The sequence below is a fragment of the Aplosporella prunicola genome, assembly GCF_010093885.1.
Source record: "Aplosporella prunicola CBS 121167 unplaced genomic scaffold K452scaffold_85, whole genome shotgun sequence".
Classification (NCBI taxonomy): domain Eukaryota; kingdom Fungi; phylum Ascomycota; class Dothideomycetes; order Botryosphaeriales; family Aplosporellaceae; genus Aplosporella; species Aplosporella prunicola.
In genome coordinates, this window is record NW_022983613.1 from 19,355 (window position 1) to 35,441 (window position 16,087).

Below are 16,087 nucleotides of genomic sequence, written 5' to 3' on the forward strand. Positions count from 1 at the left end.
GCCTCTAAAACCCAGAGCCCCGCCGCTGGGTCTCTTCGCCTCCTGAACGCCGGATCTCCCAGCTGCAACACCCTCCACGCCTCCTCCACTCTGCAGCCCCCCTCGGCTAGCGACAAGCTGTCACACGCCCCATGCCCGCGTCCTCATAACCCGCAAATGTACCCTCATCACTCGGCTGCTCCCTCGTCGCACTGGGCATCCCCCTCCACCGAGTACTCCTCTCCCCAGCCCCAACCTGCCGCCCGCCCTTATCCGCCTCCGCCGCCCCAGGTATGCCGATCCGTCCCGCGCGCCCTTGCCCCATACATACTCACCACTCCCCTCCAGCTTCATCCTCCGACTCTCCAAGAGCCTCGTCCCGACATGACTTCTCTACAACAGCAGCAGCCCTACCGCCTGCCTGCGCCCCATCAGATGTACCCGGGCCCTACGCCGCCCGATCCCTATCGCCAGCCTCCTCCGCCACACGCCCTCTACCAACAACATCAGCCTGCCCCGCGCCAGAGGACCGCCATCGCTTGCCGTTATTGCAGGCGACGCAAGGTACTGACTTGAGCAGCCTATTGCTTTCCCCCCCCCTTCCTTTCTTTTTCCTTTTTCCTTTTTAACCATCGCTTTCGCCTTTTATTTTCTTTATTTATTTTTTTTTTTTTTCCTTTGCTCTCGCCGGCTGACCTTGTCTTCTTTTTCCCGTTAGATTCGCTGTTCCGGCTTTGAAGCTTCCGAAGATGGTCGTTGCACCAACTGCGTCCGCTTCTCTCAAGAGTGCATCTTCACCCCCGTCTCCGCCCAAACGCAAGCCTTTGTTCCTGCGCACACGGTATGGCGCGGCGGCGGCGCACCGCCTCCTCTCTACGGCGCCTACGGCCAGCCTCTCCCCGCTACGCAACCTACGGACCCGTACGGCGCGCCGCCTCGCCCTCAGCCAGGCTACCCGCTGCCTAGCCCAACAGGTCCGTATTCTGCCCCGGGCCCCGTCTACCCGCCTCCCCCGGTGGCTCCGGGCTACGATGATCGGAGCCGTGACGTGAGCGGGGCCCGGAAGCGTCCTACGACTGAGCCCCATACGCCCACTCTGCCGCCGCCGAATCCCGCTGTAGCGTCACATCTCCCAGTGTCTCGTGCCTCGGAATACACCTACCCTGATCCCACTGCTCTGACTCAGGCTGCGGCCTCTCCAGCTTCCTCGACTGCCTCTTACCAGTCTGCGCCGCATCCTCAGGCGCAACCTTACTACGCGCCCCAGCCTCCGCGTCGTTCAAGTCCGCAATCCGCTTACTCTTACGACCCCAGCCGTGCGAGCAGCAGCCCTCACACTCAAGGTGCTCCGAGCACTCCTGGCAGTTCATACACTTATAGCAGTGACGCCACATTGAGGCCGCCTTCGAGCATTCCCATTCGCCAGGACGGTAGGACCCCGCCTCCGCCCACGTCCTCGGCTGGCACTCCTGCGGCTGGTGGCTCGAGAGCGGCAATGCGCATTTCCGACATGGTCAGCGGTGGTGACTCTGGGAGGAGCGCTGCGGACGCCGACATGCTGAACGCCTTGAACAGGAGGGGCATGTGAATATTTTTAACGACAAATGGGAGATGAGCGACGAAAAACCAAAACCAATCGGACCCCGATGCAGCAGGAGCTGGCTCTCCGACGCTGCGACGACACAACCAGCAAAATCAAGCATCTGCTACGAAAGAAACTAAGGGTCCAAAAGGCCAAGGAGAAATCGGAGGATTTCCACGTCGAGGAGCCATTAATCCCTCCATTCCTGACTCTTCGGCCACGTTTGTACTGGTCTCGTCACCACAGTGGGCGGTCATGCTTGAAGCGAGCTTTGTTGAGTTTCACTGTTTTTCTTTTTTTTATCCGCGAGCATGCATTGAAAGTCCCAAACCCACCGGCGGCTCCAGCTTGATGTTTTCCTGCGCTTCACTTTTTCTGCTCGCGACGCCGAGACGGGACCGGACGGGATTCCCCTTATTCATGATCCCGACACCCCAGAGGGTTTGTAAAAGCGAGTTTCATTCTGTCGTTTCCGCGGGCTAAGTCTGCTGTTGTTTGATCCGAATCATTGTTGTAATTAGACGTTTTTGTTCTCAGCTTTTCAGAATAACGCTGAGATCTCTTGAATCTCTTTTTCCTTTTCTTTTTCTTCCCCCCCCCCTCTTTTCTACGTGACGACGGGGGCACGATTTTCGTTTTCTTTTCTCTCTCATGGGAACCGGAGCGATCAAACAAGGAAGATGATTTCATGACATTTTCCGTCTTTCACCAGCAAAGACTTAGATATCCTGGTCAGTCCAAGCCGCCATGGTCCAGGGGAGCTTGGCGTGGGTTTTTCTGGCATTTTTTCCTTTACTTTCTTTCGTCTTTACTGCGTCACATTTTGCAAAGCATCCTGGGCCGATTGTCTGAACAACAAAATCGCAAGCATTACCCCTCGTCTTGGTCGCCTTGGAAGCCGCCAACACCGTATCCCAAAACGGACGTTGACTATGGAAGCAGGGGTGCGGCGGCGCAGGCAGGGAGGCCTGTCGAACATCGTCAGCAGACTAAAAGTAGAGCCATTCACCCACACAGGCGCGCATCCGGACAGCCGTATGTACGGGCGTAAGCAGTCGTGCCGCACCAAAGGAACAATAACCTTTCCCACAGCCCGCTAGCGGTTTCCCAGAGCAGCAGCAAGGCGTCAGATCCGGACTCTGCTCACCTGACAATTGCGCAGCGTTGAGAGCGTGTTGCGCCGCCAGCAGGCACCAGCGCGAGGCATTCGCCGGGCAATCCCACTCCGCGGACTGGGGGCCTCGCCAAGTCGAGTCATGACCAGATGGTGGTAGTTGTAGTAGCTGTTCTCTCTTCAGATGCCCGCCGGCGCACGCACGCGCACGTCGCGGCTGCCTCGGCCCCTGCCGTCCGCTGTCTCCGCTGCAGCAAGGCGATGGGACGGCCCAATCTCCACCGCCCAGCCCGCACGCAACCGCGCACCGAAGTTTCCAATAGACGCGCAGAATTATCGCCGAGCGGTGCTGGATCGACGCGGCGCCATGACTGCGCGACTCGTCCCAGCCGGCCATCAGTGCCCAAAGCGAACAGACACACAGATCGCGTCCGTCAAGAGGCGCGCGCGCGCGCGAGCGCATGACCCATGGGTCGTTCCACGCCTCACTAACCGCTCGCATCGATCGTCGAAAACGGAGTCGCGCGCAGCAAAACGGCGGCGGCGTTGGCGGGCGGCGCGGGCGTCAGCGCGCACAAGCGCCGCCCTTTCGCCTACTCCTGCGCCTGCTGCGCCTGCGCCTGCGCCTGCATCTGCACTGCGCTGCACTGCGCCGCGCCGCGCCGCGCCGCGCCGCGCCGCAAACCGCCTTTAATTCCGATCTGACGTGGCAAGTTGTATCGGCGGCGGGCCGCGCGGACCACGCGGACGCACGTGCTCGACGCTGGATCGTAGAGGGCCCTTGGCGGTGAGCAGGAGCCGCGATGATGTGAGGAGGGGCGGGCGGTGGGTGGCGGAGACGGAAAGAGGGAGAGGACCATGTCGCTTTGGATTGGTGGTGGTGAGAGACTGGGGGGGAGGTCGGGGTCGGGGTCGGGGAGGAGGGGGCGGTGCAGGCTGCAGCACCAGTGGATGGAACGGCGGGACGGTTCTGGGCGATTGGGTGCAGGGACGGGAGGCGGGCCGGATGCGGCAAGCGGTGCGGCACGGTTGCCAATGGGTTGGCGATTGGGGCCGGAAGGCGGCGACGGCGTCGTCAGTCATCGACGTCGAGGGGCGTGGCGGGCTGCTGACCAACCAGTCAACAGACCAAGGAAGAACAAGGTCCAGCCGGGGCCCTGGCGGTGGGAACGAGTTGAGCCGGGGGCGGAGGTCAAAAGGGTGGAGAGAAGGGAGCGAGGCGCGTCATCAGCCGAGAAGGATTTCCCACAGAGGGCCAAGCGGTGTGTGGGACGTGGACTTGGGCCTGACCATTTGCCGTTTGCGGGAAGCGAAAGGCGGGAAGAGGGGAGGGGGGAGGGGGGGAGGGGTGGGCACTGGGGGAGCCAAGAATAGAAGCGGATATCAATAGCCAGGTCCCCAGGCAGGCAGCGAGAGATCAAAGGCAGGCAGGCAGGCAGGCAGCAAAGCAAAGCAAAGTAAAGCAAAGCAAAGCAAAGCAAGGCAAGGCAAGGCAAGGCAAGGCAAGCAGCATCCGGGGACGTCGGATAGATGCACACAATATGCGATGAGTCGATAAGATTGATTAGTGATAGCTTACCTACGGCTGGCCCCGACGCTCGCTCGCTCGCAGATGACGGTCCGGCCCGGCAGGCGCAGCCCAACCCCCCAACAAGACGACGGACGGACAACGACAACCGATGCCTGCCTGTCTGGGTGCCTGCCTGGGTGCCTTCCGTTCCTCCCAATTCCTTCCTTCCTTCCTTCCTTCCTTCTTTCCTCTTCCATCCTCCCGTCTCTCTCATTTTCCTTTTTCCTTTTACCTATCCTCCTCCTCTTCCACCTCTCCCTCACAAAACACACCTAAGCACCATTATCATCATCATCATCATCATCATCATCATCACAGCCACCACCACCACCACCACCACCACCACCACCACCATCAGTGGATCTTGCCTCGTGACGCCAAAGAGCGGTGAGTCTGTCCTTGGCCCCGGGCTGCTGCGTCTGTTGGCTGTCGCAGGCCCTGCCTACGTAGTAGGTACCTGCCACCTGCCACTTCATTATCAGCTATATCTCGCGCGCATTAAAACGTGCGAGAGATGATCGTCGAGAGGATCTCCATGTGACGGCCCGGCGACCGCAAAACACGCGTGCCGTGTCTCATCGAGATCGCGCACGAAAGAAGAGAGGGGGCGGCGGCGGCGGCGCAGCATGGGCGTGCGCAAGTGTGTGTGCGTGCGTACGTGCGTGCGTGCGTGCACGCCCAGATGCTGCGACGCCGCGGCCGCCGCCGCTGCTACCCTTTTTCTCTTTTCTCCGTCTTTCCGGGGTAATACCTGGTCGCTTCGAGACGTTTGACGTCGTCGATGAAGGCGCCAATCTGCTGCACCTGTCGTCGGTCCATCACCTCCCGACTCGTCTTGCTGAGGTGAGCTGGACGAGGAATGACTGATGACTCGATGCTCTCCCCCTTTATCCTCTGACCCGGTTCGTCCGCGCGGCCTCGAGACACACGGCCATCGTCAGTCGATGATGATGATGATGATGATGATGATGATAATAGAGTAAGATGTTTCATTACCCTGAGAGAAAACGAGATCCATTCGTCTAGTCTTTTCGGTGATCTGCCGGAACGCCGTTATTTCCACATATATTAAGGCGTCCATTATCAGTCAGCAATCTCTGAACTTTTTTCTCATTCCTGTCCGCCCAACACCCCCATAGCACAACAAAGAAAGAAAAGAGAAAAAAAAAAAAAAAAAAAAACTTTTCCTCTTCCTCCCCATTTTCACACTCGCACAGAGTAACAATTGCCGCACCCTGCCCCACTGAAAAAAAAACCCACTCGTCGCAGTCGTCGCCCCCGAAACCGCCGCGGCGGGCTGCGAGCGTTTTTTACCCGCCCGAACCGCAGTGACCGCACCTCATCCCCAGCTCCTCTCATCAGGCATCACCAGCGTCGCCCTCTTGGCTGCTGCGCCCGGATCTGCTGCAGTAATCGCAGCTGACCTCGCTCCGCACGAGCTCCGTCACGCCGTCGTTGCCGCTGTAGTCGGCCGGGCCCGACGTCACGTCGTAGTCGCGGCCGCACTGGATGTAGTAAGGGTCGTCGTTGAAGTGGCCGAACCAGTGCGGGTATTGCATGTAGAAGCAGCGCTGATCGCAGAAGCGGATCAGCGTGCGGTGGTGGCTGCAGTTGTAGAGGTGCCGCGTCTTGTTGCACATATCCCTGGAATGCTCTGAGCGTGAATAGTGGAGAGGACGGGAGTAAGGTTTGCGGGTAGGGCGGTGGCTGCGGCGGCGGCGGCGGCGGCGGCGGCTGCGGCTGCGGCTGCGGCAGCGGCACAGCGGCGGTGCGGTAGCGACGTCGACAACGGAGACGGGAAGTGGTGATGGGCGATATTATTAGTGCGGCGCAGCAGCGGCGTTGTAGTCGAAGGCCAAGGGAGGCAATGGTGTGGCTTCGAGAGAGTGGAGCTCGCTTGGAGCTTCTTTAAATGGTGTGTGCTCTGTGGGTAGTGTCGATGAAGGGTGGAGCAAAACAGAGCATCGAGGTTAATAAAGTAGTCACCAAAGGGCCGAGCCGTGGGCGTCTCGTCGGTCGAAAGAGCAAAGAGCAAGTCCTACATGATCCATGCGGCTTTCCTATCTGGGCAAACATAGTCTTAGCACTAACCTCCGTGACCACTGCCCACAAGCAAGCCCTGCTTTTTTTTTTTTTTTGTTTGGTTTTTCCTCACTATACAAAGCAAAGCCGCCCCCTTTTTTCCCAACCGCACCTGCGAGGAGCTGAGGGTTTGGAGGCTTAGAGACACCGTACACCGCCAAAAAAAGAAACCAACGCTCGTTGGGGGCGCACAAGGGGAGAGTATTGGAGAAAAACAAAGGAAAAAAGCGAGCTAAGCTGAGCTCACAGCAGCATCGCGCTGACGATCACACGCGAGCGCGCGCGGGCGCCGTGTTCGTTCGACCTGACGATCTGCAGGCAAGCAAGCTGCTAACTGAATTGGACTCGCAAAAGACGACCAGACGGGCCTCCTCCAAGGGAGGGGAAAAACACAACCACACCTACTCGAGGCATTTGACGAGAAAATTTTCGCGGGAAAGAAAAAAGCATGCGGCTTGGACGACGACGACGGACGGCTGATGCAAGCCCAGCAAAGCAAAAAGCAACGACCTTGCGGATGAAAAGGAATCAAAAAAACAGCAAGCAGCAAGCAGCAAGCAGCCAGCAGCGACATCTCACATACACACAAGCGGCGCATCTAGGCACGTACGTCACAGCAGCTGTCTAGGACTCGCATCTGCCATCATCTGCCATCGCATCATCGAGCGTACAAAGCATGCGCGGCGCGTGCGAGATGGTGGTTCTCCCAGCGGCTCGGGCCCGTCCGCGCGCTATCATAGGTAGGGAGGCGTAGGTAAGGCGCCCGTGGGGGCGCACCATCTGCTGCCTATCTACCTATAGAGACGAGAGAAGGAAAAAGGGGGAGGGGGTGTGGTTGCACGCCGCGCATGCGAACACACCGGAAGCGCGCTGTGCTGCGCTGCACGACGGAGGGCCTGCCATCCGAGACTACCTTCCTAGGTAGGTGGCTACTCGTCGGAAGGGTGTGGGTGAGTGAGAGAGTGAGCGAACGAGCGGGCGCGGATGTCGGGGACGTCAGCAGTTTGCTCTCAGCCCGGCTGGCCCGACTGGTGCCCGACCGCCCTCGATGCCCTGGCGCATATGTATGTATGTATGAGGAATCTATGGGGGCGGCCAACGAAGGCCGGACGGGATCGATCGTCTGGAAAAAAGAGGACCTATCAGCATCCGCCCGCCCGCTGGGGGATCGCCGTGTTTACGCGGCCTCTGATCGAGCCGTCCGCCGTGCTACTCTACCAACGCAACCTTTCTGGGCCTGCGACATCCATTGTCGTGAGAACGAGCTGAGGACGATGATGATGAGGCGCCTGTGCCTTTGTTTCAGGTCCTACCTTCCACGAGCCCCCCCGCGGGGTACACGCCTCGTGGCCTGATTACGCTTGTTGCCTTTTTTGCTTTTTGCTTTTTGCGCCCTGAAGCTCCATCAGCCGCAAATGCGGGAGGCGCCGTCCAGGAATCAAGCCGTAAAATCCAGTGTGGTCACACAGCCGCTATTGATTCTGCGCCTGTCATGCCAGTCAAGCCACTCACTCTACCTTAGCAGCACCGCTTGCATGTGGAACACTATGAAAAGTAAAAATTTGTTATTATCACTCGCACTTTTTTGTCCTCCTGTCATTGGAACCACGTCTGCCTGCTGTTCATATCTTGGAGCTGGCAGCGGGGCCCTTCCTTGAAACCAGTCAGTGGTCCATCAAGGCCGAGACCCAGGCTTTGTGTACATGTCATAATCTTGCTGATAGCAAGCAATCTAGAACATACCATTGCTTCCGGCGCATCAAAGCAAAATCGGACGCTTACAAGTGCTCATGGAAGAAACTCAAGACGGTCTTGTAACCTTGTTCGTATGCCGTCTTGACCTTTTCATCGGACAGGTCGGAGCTATCCCAGTCAGTCGATGCTTCACGCGGAATGGACATGTCACTTACCGGGCAGCCATGAATCCGTGGATTTGTTCGGGGAAAAACTCCACCTGGTTCTTGACCTTGAGTCCTTGCTGCCACTTGGCAGCGGCATCCTTGTCCTCGTCCTTGGAAGGCAGCATGACGACGGGGATGGTGATGTTGGGGGCATCGTTGGGGTCGAGCATGGCAGGATGGGCAATAGCTGCGACCTTGAACTTGGTATCGGCGGTAGATGTGAGGTTGACGATCTTTAGCATGCGTTAGCAGAGGTTCACGCATATGCCCTGCACTTGCATACCTTTCCACCCCAGCAGAAGCCAAGGATACCCCAACTCTCAATACCGCTGACCTTGCCGTTGATCTCGTCGACGACCTTGGGCACACGGGCAACGGTCTTGGGCGGAGAAGCGGGACCAGCAAAGAAATCACCCATCTTCTTCTTCTTGTCATCGTTGTCCGGGGGGTACCAGGAGATGTGGGCGGGCTTTCCATCGAAGAAGTCGGGAATGAAGACCTGGTACTTGCGGTCCTTATCCGAGTGGGCGAGGATGTCGGCACCCTGGAGGGTCTGGGGGTAGAAGCCGAAGATGTCGGAGATGATCAGAATGGCATGCTTTGCGTCGGAGGGGCCGGTTTGGTCTGGAGACAATTATTAGGAGGGGTAATGTGTAGAAATAATATTGGGGGGTCATACAGGTCCTCATGCCATCAATGGTAGTGTAGTTGCCCTTGGCCTCGTAGCCCTCGCTCACGACGGGCGGGATGGAGCAGCCTGTGCAATTGATCAGCTCATCGAAGCTGGCAGAAGCCGAGTCGAATGAGCGTACATGCGGCGGAGTGCTGAGAAGCCATATTGCAGTTGAATCTAGCCTGAGGGATTATGGGTTTTCGGAAGGCCGATGCAGTGTAGCAGGAGGATGGTGAGAAGCGGGTTTGGCGGAGGAGACGAGCAGCCGAAGTCGCCAGGCAACGCATTGTTTCGAAGTTGAGGGGTCGCGTCTGCCCCGCACCACCGTGACACCCCCATCGCCTGACGTCACAACCGAAACTTTCTCAGTGGACCTCTTTGCATAAAGTCCGCAACCGTCCATATGTACCTTGAAGTCCTCTAATTACCTCCGGAACAGATTGACGCTTGACAGAAATCACCGAGCCGCGTACCAGATCAGCGTTGCTGGAACCATCGCCAGTTTTGCGCCATGGTGCGATGCACTCCTGATGGTACGGGGTGAAAGGCTAGCAACGTTTGTCTAAACACCGATTTTCTTCGTTAGTTATGAGGGAGATTGGTAAGATCTCGCTCATGTTCCAGAATAACTCCGAGTTGCCATTCGTCTGATTGTGGAGCTTTGAGAGTGACATGCGGAAGAGCGAGGCATATCTCAAGTCTTCCCCCCTTAGGTCCATGTGCATCCAGGGTTGATCTTCTTTTTCTAAATCGATGGAACAGCCATTCGATACGTTTTCCGCAGTGCGATCACTCGATAACACAAGACTGGAAAATGCGTCTGGCTAGCTGCTTATTTCCGTGTGCCTTTAATATTCGTGACGTTGTCAGAGTTGGGCTTTTTGTTTTTGCAGCTTCTCCTCTCTACACATCTTAACCGCAACTCCCCCTATCAACGGTATTGGAGATTTCGAGGGCCTCAAGGCCATGCTTCAAGTGGAAGACGATCAAGAAGATAATCGTTTAGGTTTGCTTACCTGCCTATACCCTCTAAAAAAAGGTCAAAAAATTATGAAAATCAACACTAGCTCCCTACGCTGAAATACAGCATTAGCATTTAATGAAACTGACCAGTACCACCGCAGCCAACACAAAGATTAACCACACTAGTAGGAGGTTCAGATGTTAAAGAGGTGTACCGTAGACCTCTACTTGCATCGCACTCAAATGCTTTAGTGATTATTGGTGTGTGAGTATCCAAGGGTAAGGCCATTGTCTCGCGACTATATAATGGCTCTTATAGAATAACTCAGATGCAACGTTATTGGGCCGCCCTAATACAGCAACCTTTACGGCATCGACCTTCGGCACGATCAGATAACTAAAGGTCCCTCAAGACCATCGGCTTATAAAGAGCAATGGAAGACCCTTAGGGATCTCGAGCACGTCCTCGTCTACAAAGCCTAGGTATTAAAGACTTCAAGGCAAAAGAACAAGACATATACGACCTTCTGAGAGACGTATATTCCAAAAACACGGTATGAACATTGCCCGTGCTTTCAAATACAGAAGGAATACCACTTAGGCCTCTATGTTTCGTACCGAAAACACTGACCAGCTTTATTACATACCGATGATGGACCTCAGCGTGAGGAGGTAATACTAACGTTTGTCATTTTTAGCAGTTGATGCTTTATGGGGAGGGGCAAAACAACCTCATACCACAACTTTTTTTCTTTCTGTAAAACGCAGACGTGGGCCGGGGGCTGACCCAAATTACTATCTTCTCGACTCTGACCACCGCATGCTCACGCAATCTGAGAAAGATCCTTCACAGAACCGAAGCAGTACTGCTTCAGTGTCAAGGCCTGGACGAGCTTCCTATCTGAGACAGTAAATGTTGTTCTTAAATACTCACTTACCGCACTAACAAAGTAACCTTCACGGCATCAGAATCATAAGGCAGGTAAGCAACTAAAGCGTTCCTAATAACCATACCCGCTTCCAAACCCCAACTCCACATTGCCTACAAACAAGCCCTCAAAAACCTAATAATTCGCACTCGGATCCCCCTCCCACTGCACCAAGCTCTGCGGCTGCTCCGTCCCCGGCGGCGCATACCCACCGACATTCGTAACGGCCGCCGCCAACTGGAGCACAAAGTCGCACTCACGCTTCGGCAGCTTCGTATCCGTGACGAGCGAAAACCCATCATCGCCGGCATTCAGCACACTCGTGAAATCCTCGCCCTCGGTTCCGGGCCGCGGCCACTCGACCGCGGCCTTGAGCCCCGTCTTCTTCGCGTACGTGTTCGGGTCGCCCGCCCGCGCGTGCGACGTCAGGTAGCTCTGGTACGTCTGCGCCAGGTCGCCGAACCCCGGGATCAGGTTGTACGGCACCTTGCCGCCGAAGGAGACGTACGTGCTGTAGAAGGTCGGCAGCAGGTCTGTGCCGTGCCAGCCGGGCGTCACGCTGTACTGCAGGTTCCAGGTGTTGCCGGCATAGGCGTCAGTCAGGTACCGCGCGTAGCATGTGAACGACGTGTCGCGGATAAAGGCTTTCATGCGCGCCGTTTCGGTGCTGTAGGTTTTGTTGGTGCTGACGGGTGGGAAGAAGGACTCGATGGCGGCGTTGATGCCCGAGGTTTTGGAGTAGTCGGGGAAAACATCGTCGACGAAGCCGTTGAATTGTTCGTCGGTTTGGATGTGTCCGTCAACGAAGAGCTCGGATTCGTCTGCTGTGTGGCTGACGATGAGCGACTCCAGGCCTTTGTAGTAGTTGCCTGCCCGTTGTCAGTATTATTGCTAATGTGAACCGGACAGGGGATATTTACCACTTGCAAACTCCAACGGCGCAAGCTGTCTAACAAAGTCACCGTCGGCTGCGGGGCCGATGTTGAACGATCCCAAGGGTGCCTGGTCGATCAATTTGTCATTTGCATCCTTGAGGACGTCTGCATCTGCAGCGCGTAGGCACTCTACACCTTTGCTCTCGCAACCAGCCAGGGAGGCAAAGCTTTGGAACGTGTCTTCCAGCCCACCTTTCCGGTCCCACATAAATTGGTATGCAGGGCTCAATGAGACGGCACGTTTGAACAAGGGTCCGAGCTTCCCCCCCTGTGCGGTCAGATGGTGAAGGATTGAGCTGGCACCGGCAGACTCGCCCCTGGTTGCAGTGTAAGTGAATGCAATGTGGGGGTTGCAGGCTAAGGATGAATACCAGGCATTGACGTTGTCCTTGTCTCCTCCTACCAGGCTGATATGATCCTGGACCCATTCGAAGACAGCTGCAGACGTCGTCAGACTTGGTCGACCAACAGTAGAGAATGCTTACCTCGCTGATCCCAGAAACCAGCATTGGGCAGACCATCCTTCTCCATGGTGCTCCCCGCAAGGAAGCCGTAAGCGCCGACCCTATAATTACCCGCAACATAGATGACTTTACCACCCGTTTGTTCGATGAGCCCTTCGCCGGAGTAAAAGCCTATCAAGTCCAAGGCGTCTTTGCTACCAAACGCTGTTTGTCTCTCAGTGGCAATTCAAGCAAAGAAACAGATGACTTACTAAATGCACCACCATAGATATACACAATCACTGGAAGACTGCTTCCGTTTGAATCCCGCACGGCATCTCCAGGGACATACAGGTCTAGGAACAAGCAGTCCTCATCGCCCGTCTCGAGCAATGGCAAAGGTATGCCACCTAGAAACTGGTTGAGTGCTCCTCCAGCGGGCGACTGGTTACCTGGACCAAGCAAGTTGAGCCCCTTTGGGATTTGCTGGATGCAGCTCGGCCCATAGCTCCCGTCTTGAACCCCGTCAACATTCTCTGGGGACTGGGGCTTCTTCCAACGATTTTGGCCGGTAGGAGATGCAGCAAATCTAATGTTCTTGAAAGTGTAGATCTATGCACATGTAAGCGGTGAGCGGAGCCTGTGGCATATTTTAACTGACGTCTGCATCTAGGTCATAATTTGAAGCTTTCCAAGTCCCGTAAGGTAGGACGAGGGTTGGAAGGTCAGCACGCTTCTCAAACTTGATACCAAGGTTTGCCTTGAGTGGTTCCTTGGCAGGTGCAGCAAGCACGAGGCTCACAAAAAGACCAATGAACAAGAAGGGAAGCATGATGAGACGGAAGTTGTGTGACGCGGTATGAGACCGAACCACTCAGCGTGTGATCGACAATGCTGTGGAAAGCGCATTGAGCTCTCTTCATATAGAGCCCGCTTTGCCCAAGGCCGAGGCATCACGAGCGCAGTTCTTTTGCTGCAGGGGGAGTTAACGTGCTTCGGCCCGTTGCGCATATATCTCAGGTTGCAGCGGGATATTCAGTCATTGGACGTCTCCCAAGAAGCCGACATGAAAAAAGCATGGCACTTCTGCCGTATGCCGGAGGAAAGATCAATTGCGATCGATCAGACAGGGATATAAATCAGGGAGAGTCCCCTTATGATGGTCAGTGTACGAGAATCGTAACAGTGGCTTCTGGTCATGCAGCTAGATTTCGAGGGCCCGAAGCTGATGGTGTGTAGTAGGAGTGGTGGTGCGGAGCGGGCCCAAGAAAAGATGAGTGAGAATCTGGGGTACCTCCGTCGTCAATTCTCGTCTGAATGCGGGGTAGCCAATCGGAGGCCAACAACACGGCCAGCCTTGATATTGCGTGTCTGTCAGGTGCCCGCTGTCGCTCAAAAAAAGAGCGCATCCGAGGTACAGGGCTGAGGGTAGCCGTTGTGGTCTGCTACCCAGAGAGGAACGGACCCTGTAAGCTGATGGTCTATACGAGAGCCATATGGCACTGCACCATTTCAGGTACTTTCGCCGACCTAAACACCAGCTTGTGAGCTACTTGGCCTCAGGTCGTCTGGCCCGCTGTCGGGCAGGTTTGCTTTGTAGCGGCCGAGATTTGTACATTACATCCATCTGCAAGCGCGGAGTCAATTAAGTTGTGATGCATACACGGCGCTTGCAAGTCTCGGACTTCGCTAAACCTTGCATGAGCTTCAGTAAGACGCGTTGGCAAAGGCCGATTGTCCATCATATGAAAGTCTGGACCAGATTGGCGCTGATGTAGGCGGGGTCTGGAGGCAGCGTGGTTCAAAGAAAAATATGACAGACGTTGCGAAAGCATGAGAGCAGGACTACTGCGTTGTCGAGCAGGGGCAGCGCTGCTTTTTACGCAGAGACATGGTGGTACCTTGTCAGTGAGACAGCGGTGGGCGGAATCAGCGGGCCGGAACGAGGGAAAGCAAACACCAAGGAGTTATAAACACTCAACAGTCTGGCGTTCACGTCCACAGATGACGGGGAAGGTGGAGAGGGAAAGGTGGCCATGGGGAATCCATGAAAATGCGACCGGAACGGGCCCCGGCCCGACCAGCCTGGCAGGAATGTCCCTACCGTGCCTGCCTGTTATCGTCGTCGTGACGGATTGCCTCGGAAGCCGACCCGATCCATTACTCCTGAGCAGGATGAAGCTTCCTTTTCTAGTTTTCTAGACCCTCCTCTACTGACCCCGGGTGCCCTCCCGAGCACCTGGTCGATCAACCCTCACAACCCCGCCATGGCACTCGGCATTGTGTCGACCGAGCCGACGCCATGCTCTCAAGTTAAAGTGGCTGTACTCGCAATGGAAATCCATACGAATCACCGTGCAAAACAATGTCTCCCTCCAAAGTTCCGCCGAGCGGCGTCTGGTCAGTCTCCCCCCACTCTGCCCCGCATTCGACCCCGCGACGCAACGACTGACCAAGAAACAGGGCCCCCGCCATCACCCTCTTCGACCCCAACACCGACTCGCTCTGCCCCGAAGAGCAGGCAAAATACTACAAGTACCTCTCGACGACTGGGCTCGCCGGTCTCGTCATCCTCGGCACCAACGCTGAAGCCTTCCTCCTCACACGCCATGAGCGCCGCACACTGATCAGCACTGCGCGCGCGGCCGTCGGGCCCTCATTCCCGATTATGGCGGGCTGCGGCGCCCACTCGACGGCCCAAGTCCTAGAACTGATCGGCGATGCGGCGGCCGCGGGCGCCAACTACACCCTGGTGCTGCCGCCAGCGTACTTTGGAAAGGCCAGCACCCCCGCCGTCGTCGAGCGCTTCTTCGACCAGGTCGCCGAGAAGAGCCCCCTGCCCATTGTCATTTACAACTTCCCCGGCGTGTGCAATGGCGTCGACATCGATTCCGACTTGATCACGCGCCTGCACCACCGCCACGACAACATCGTCGGCGTCAAGCTGACGTGCGGTAGCGTGGCCAAGGTCACGAAGCTGTCGGCTACCGTGTCCCCCGAGAACTTTGCGATCTTTGGTGGGCAGTCGGATTTCTTGCTCGGCGCACTGGCGTCCGGCGCCTCGGGCTGCATCGCTGCGTTTGGCAATATCGCGCCGCGCACCATTGTTCGCATCTACGACCTCTACCGGGAGGGGAAGACGAAGGAGGCGCTGGAGCTGCACCAAAAGGCGGCGCTGGCGGAGCAGCCATGCAAGCTGGGCATTGCAGCGACCAAGTATGCGGCTGCGCAGTTCACGGGGCCTAGGGCTGGGATTGAGGGGGCGGTGCAACTGGCGAAGCCAAGGGCGCCTTATGAGGAGCCTGGAGAAAAGGTCAAGGAGACGGTGAGAGAGACGATGAAGGAGCTACAGGAGATTGAGGGAAAGCTGGCTTGAATCGTGAGTCATTATGCACATCCGATGAAATAAACTTAGACAAAGGTCTTTATTTTTGATGCGAAAGCATGACCTGCATCGACAGACCTTGGGCTGTCTTGTCCTGGGCCCCTCGACTCTTCATTATCTAACGTGGACAAACTCATTCCGATGCTGCTCTAAGTGCACCGACAGACCATGTGACGTCTTGTCCACTCCAACTCTTCCAACCGCTGACAAACTCCTTCCAATGCAAACGCATCGACCGACCTTATGATGTCTTGTCCGCGGGGTATCATATCTCATGACTTTTTCTGACCAGAACAAACTCCTTCCAATGCACGACAATGCTGAAAGACTAGAGAAAAGACAGCGCTGAACCTGCATCGACAGACCATGTGACGTCTTGCTCCCAAGGAAATATGGAACAAACTCCTTTCAATGCAAATGGGGCGTTGGAAATGCGAAAAAAAAAAAAAAAAAAAAAATAGCCGCCTAAACCTTGAGAAATCCAAGGAGCTGGACTGGCGGACTGGTCATGCAAAATAGCAAGGAAATGCT

The 16,087-nt window shown here is 56.2% G+C and overlaps 9 protein-coding genes across 9 annotated transcripts; 4 read left to right on the forward strand and 5 right to left on the reverse strand.

The window, feature by feature from the left end:
- Positions 1-61: 61 nt before the first annotated feature.
- K452DRAFT_165701 (uncharacterized protein) lies at positions 62-1,771 on the forward strand. Its single transcript, XM_033535718.1, has 4 exons — positions 62-270; positions 328-543; positions 698-953; positions 1,182-1,771. Exons 1-4 carry the CDS (start codon positions 157-159, stop codon positions 1,565-1,567), a joined length of 972 nt encoding a protein of 323 aa, XP_033391415.1. The 5' UTR covers positions 62-156; the 3' UTR covers positions 1,568-1,771.
- Positions 1,772-2,400: 629 nt separating this feature from the next.
- On the reverse strand, positions 2,401-3,584 carry K452DRAFT_165991 (uncharacterized protein). The gene has a single exon (XM_033535723.1). It carries the CDS (start codon positions 3,175-3,177, stop codon positions 2,551-2,553), a length of 627 nt encoding a protein of 208 aa, XP_033391416.1. The 5' UTR covers positions 3,178-3,584; the 3' UTR covers positions 2,401-2,550.
- Positions 3,356-4,283, forward strand: K452DRAFT_165762 (uncharacterized protein). Its single transcript, XM_033535720.1, has 2 exons — positions 3,356-3,905; positions 4,040-4,283. The coding sequence occupies exons 1-2, from the start codon at positions 3,534-3,536 to the stop codon at positions 4,223-4,225; spliced, it is 558 nt and encodes a 185-aa protein (XP_033391417.1). The 5' UTR covers positions 3,356-3,533; the 3' UTR covers positions 4,226-4,283.
- Positions 4,284-6,514: 2,231 nt separating this feature from the next.
- Positions 6,515-7,118, reverse strand: K452DRAFT_165900 (uncharacterized protein). Its single transcript, XM_033535721.1, has one exon. The coding sequence runs from the start codon at positions 6,923-6,925 to the stop codon at positions 6,560-6,562; it is 366 nt and encodes a 121-aa protein (XP_033391418.1). The 5' UTR covers positions 6,926-7,118; the 3' UTR covers positions 6,515-6,559.
- K452DRAFT_165707 (uncharacterized protein) lies at positions 7,051-7,756 on the forward strand. The gene has a single exon (XM_033535719.1). The coding sequence runs from the start codon at positions 7,176-7,178 to the stop codon at positions 7,680-7,682; it is 507 nt and encodes a 168-aa protein (XP_033391419.1). The 5' UTR covers positions 7,051-7,175; the 3' UTR covers positions 7,683-7,756.
- Positions 7,757-7,899: 143 nt separating this feature from the next.
- On the reverse strand, positions 7,900-9,076 carry K452DRAFT_293022 (uncharacterized protein). The gene is made up of 6 exons (XM_033541483.1): positions 9,041-9,076; positions 8,908-8,985; positions 8,512-8,852; positions 8,238-8,461; positions 8,071-8,190; positions 7,900-7,980 (listed from the first exon to the last, which is right to left on the reverse strand). Exons 1-5 carry the CDS (start codon positions 9,063-9,065, stop codon positions 8,106-8,108), a joined length of 753 nt encoding a protein of 250 aa, XP_033391420.1. The 5' UTR covers positions 9,066-9,076; the 3' UTR covers positions 7,900-7,980; positions 8,071-8,105.
- Positions 9,077-10,822: 1,746 nt separating this feature from the next.
- On the reverse strand, positions 10,823-13,003 carry K452DRAFT_322907 (uncharacterized protein; the record flags this gene model as incomplete). The annotated part of the gene is made up of 6 exons (XM_033544573.1): positions 10,823-11,662; positions 11,714-12,045; positions 12,100-12,166; positions 12,214-12,396; positions 12,444-12,783; positions 12,833-13,003. 6 exons carry the CDS (start codon positions 13,001-13,003, stop codon positions 10,929-10,931), a joined length of 1,827 nt encoding a protein of 608 aa, XP_033391421.1. The 3' UTR covers positions 10,823-10,928.
- A 1,396-nt stretch (positions 13,004-14,399) lies between these two features.
- Positions 14,400-16,030, forward strand: K452DRAFT_322908 (uncharacterized protein). Its single transcript, XM_033544574.1, has 2 exons — positions 14,400-14,571; positions 14,635-16,030. Exons 1-2 carry the CDS (start codon positions 14,537-14,539, stop codon positions 15,545-15,547), a joined length of 948 nt encoding a protein of 315 aa, XP_033391422.1. The 5' UTR covers positions 14,400-14,536; the 3' UTR covers positions 15,548-16,030.
- Positions 15,610-16,087, reverse strand: K452DRAFT_166040 (uncharacterized protein). The gene has a single exon (XM_033535724.1). It carries the CDS (start codon positions 15,911-15,913, stop codon positions 15,671-15,673), a length of 243 nt encoding a protein of 80 aa, XP_033391423.1. The 5' UTR covers positions 15,914-16,087; the 3' UTR covers positions 15,610-15,670.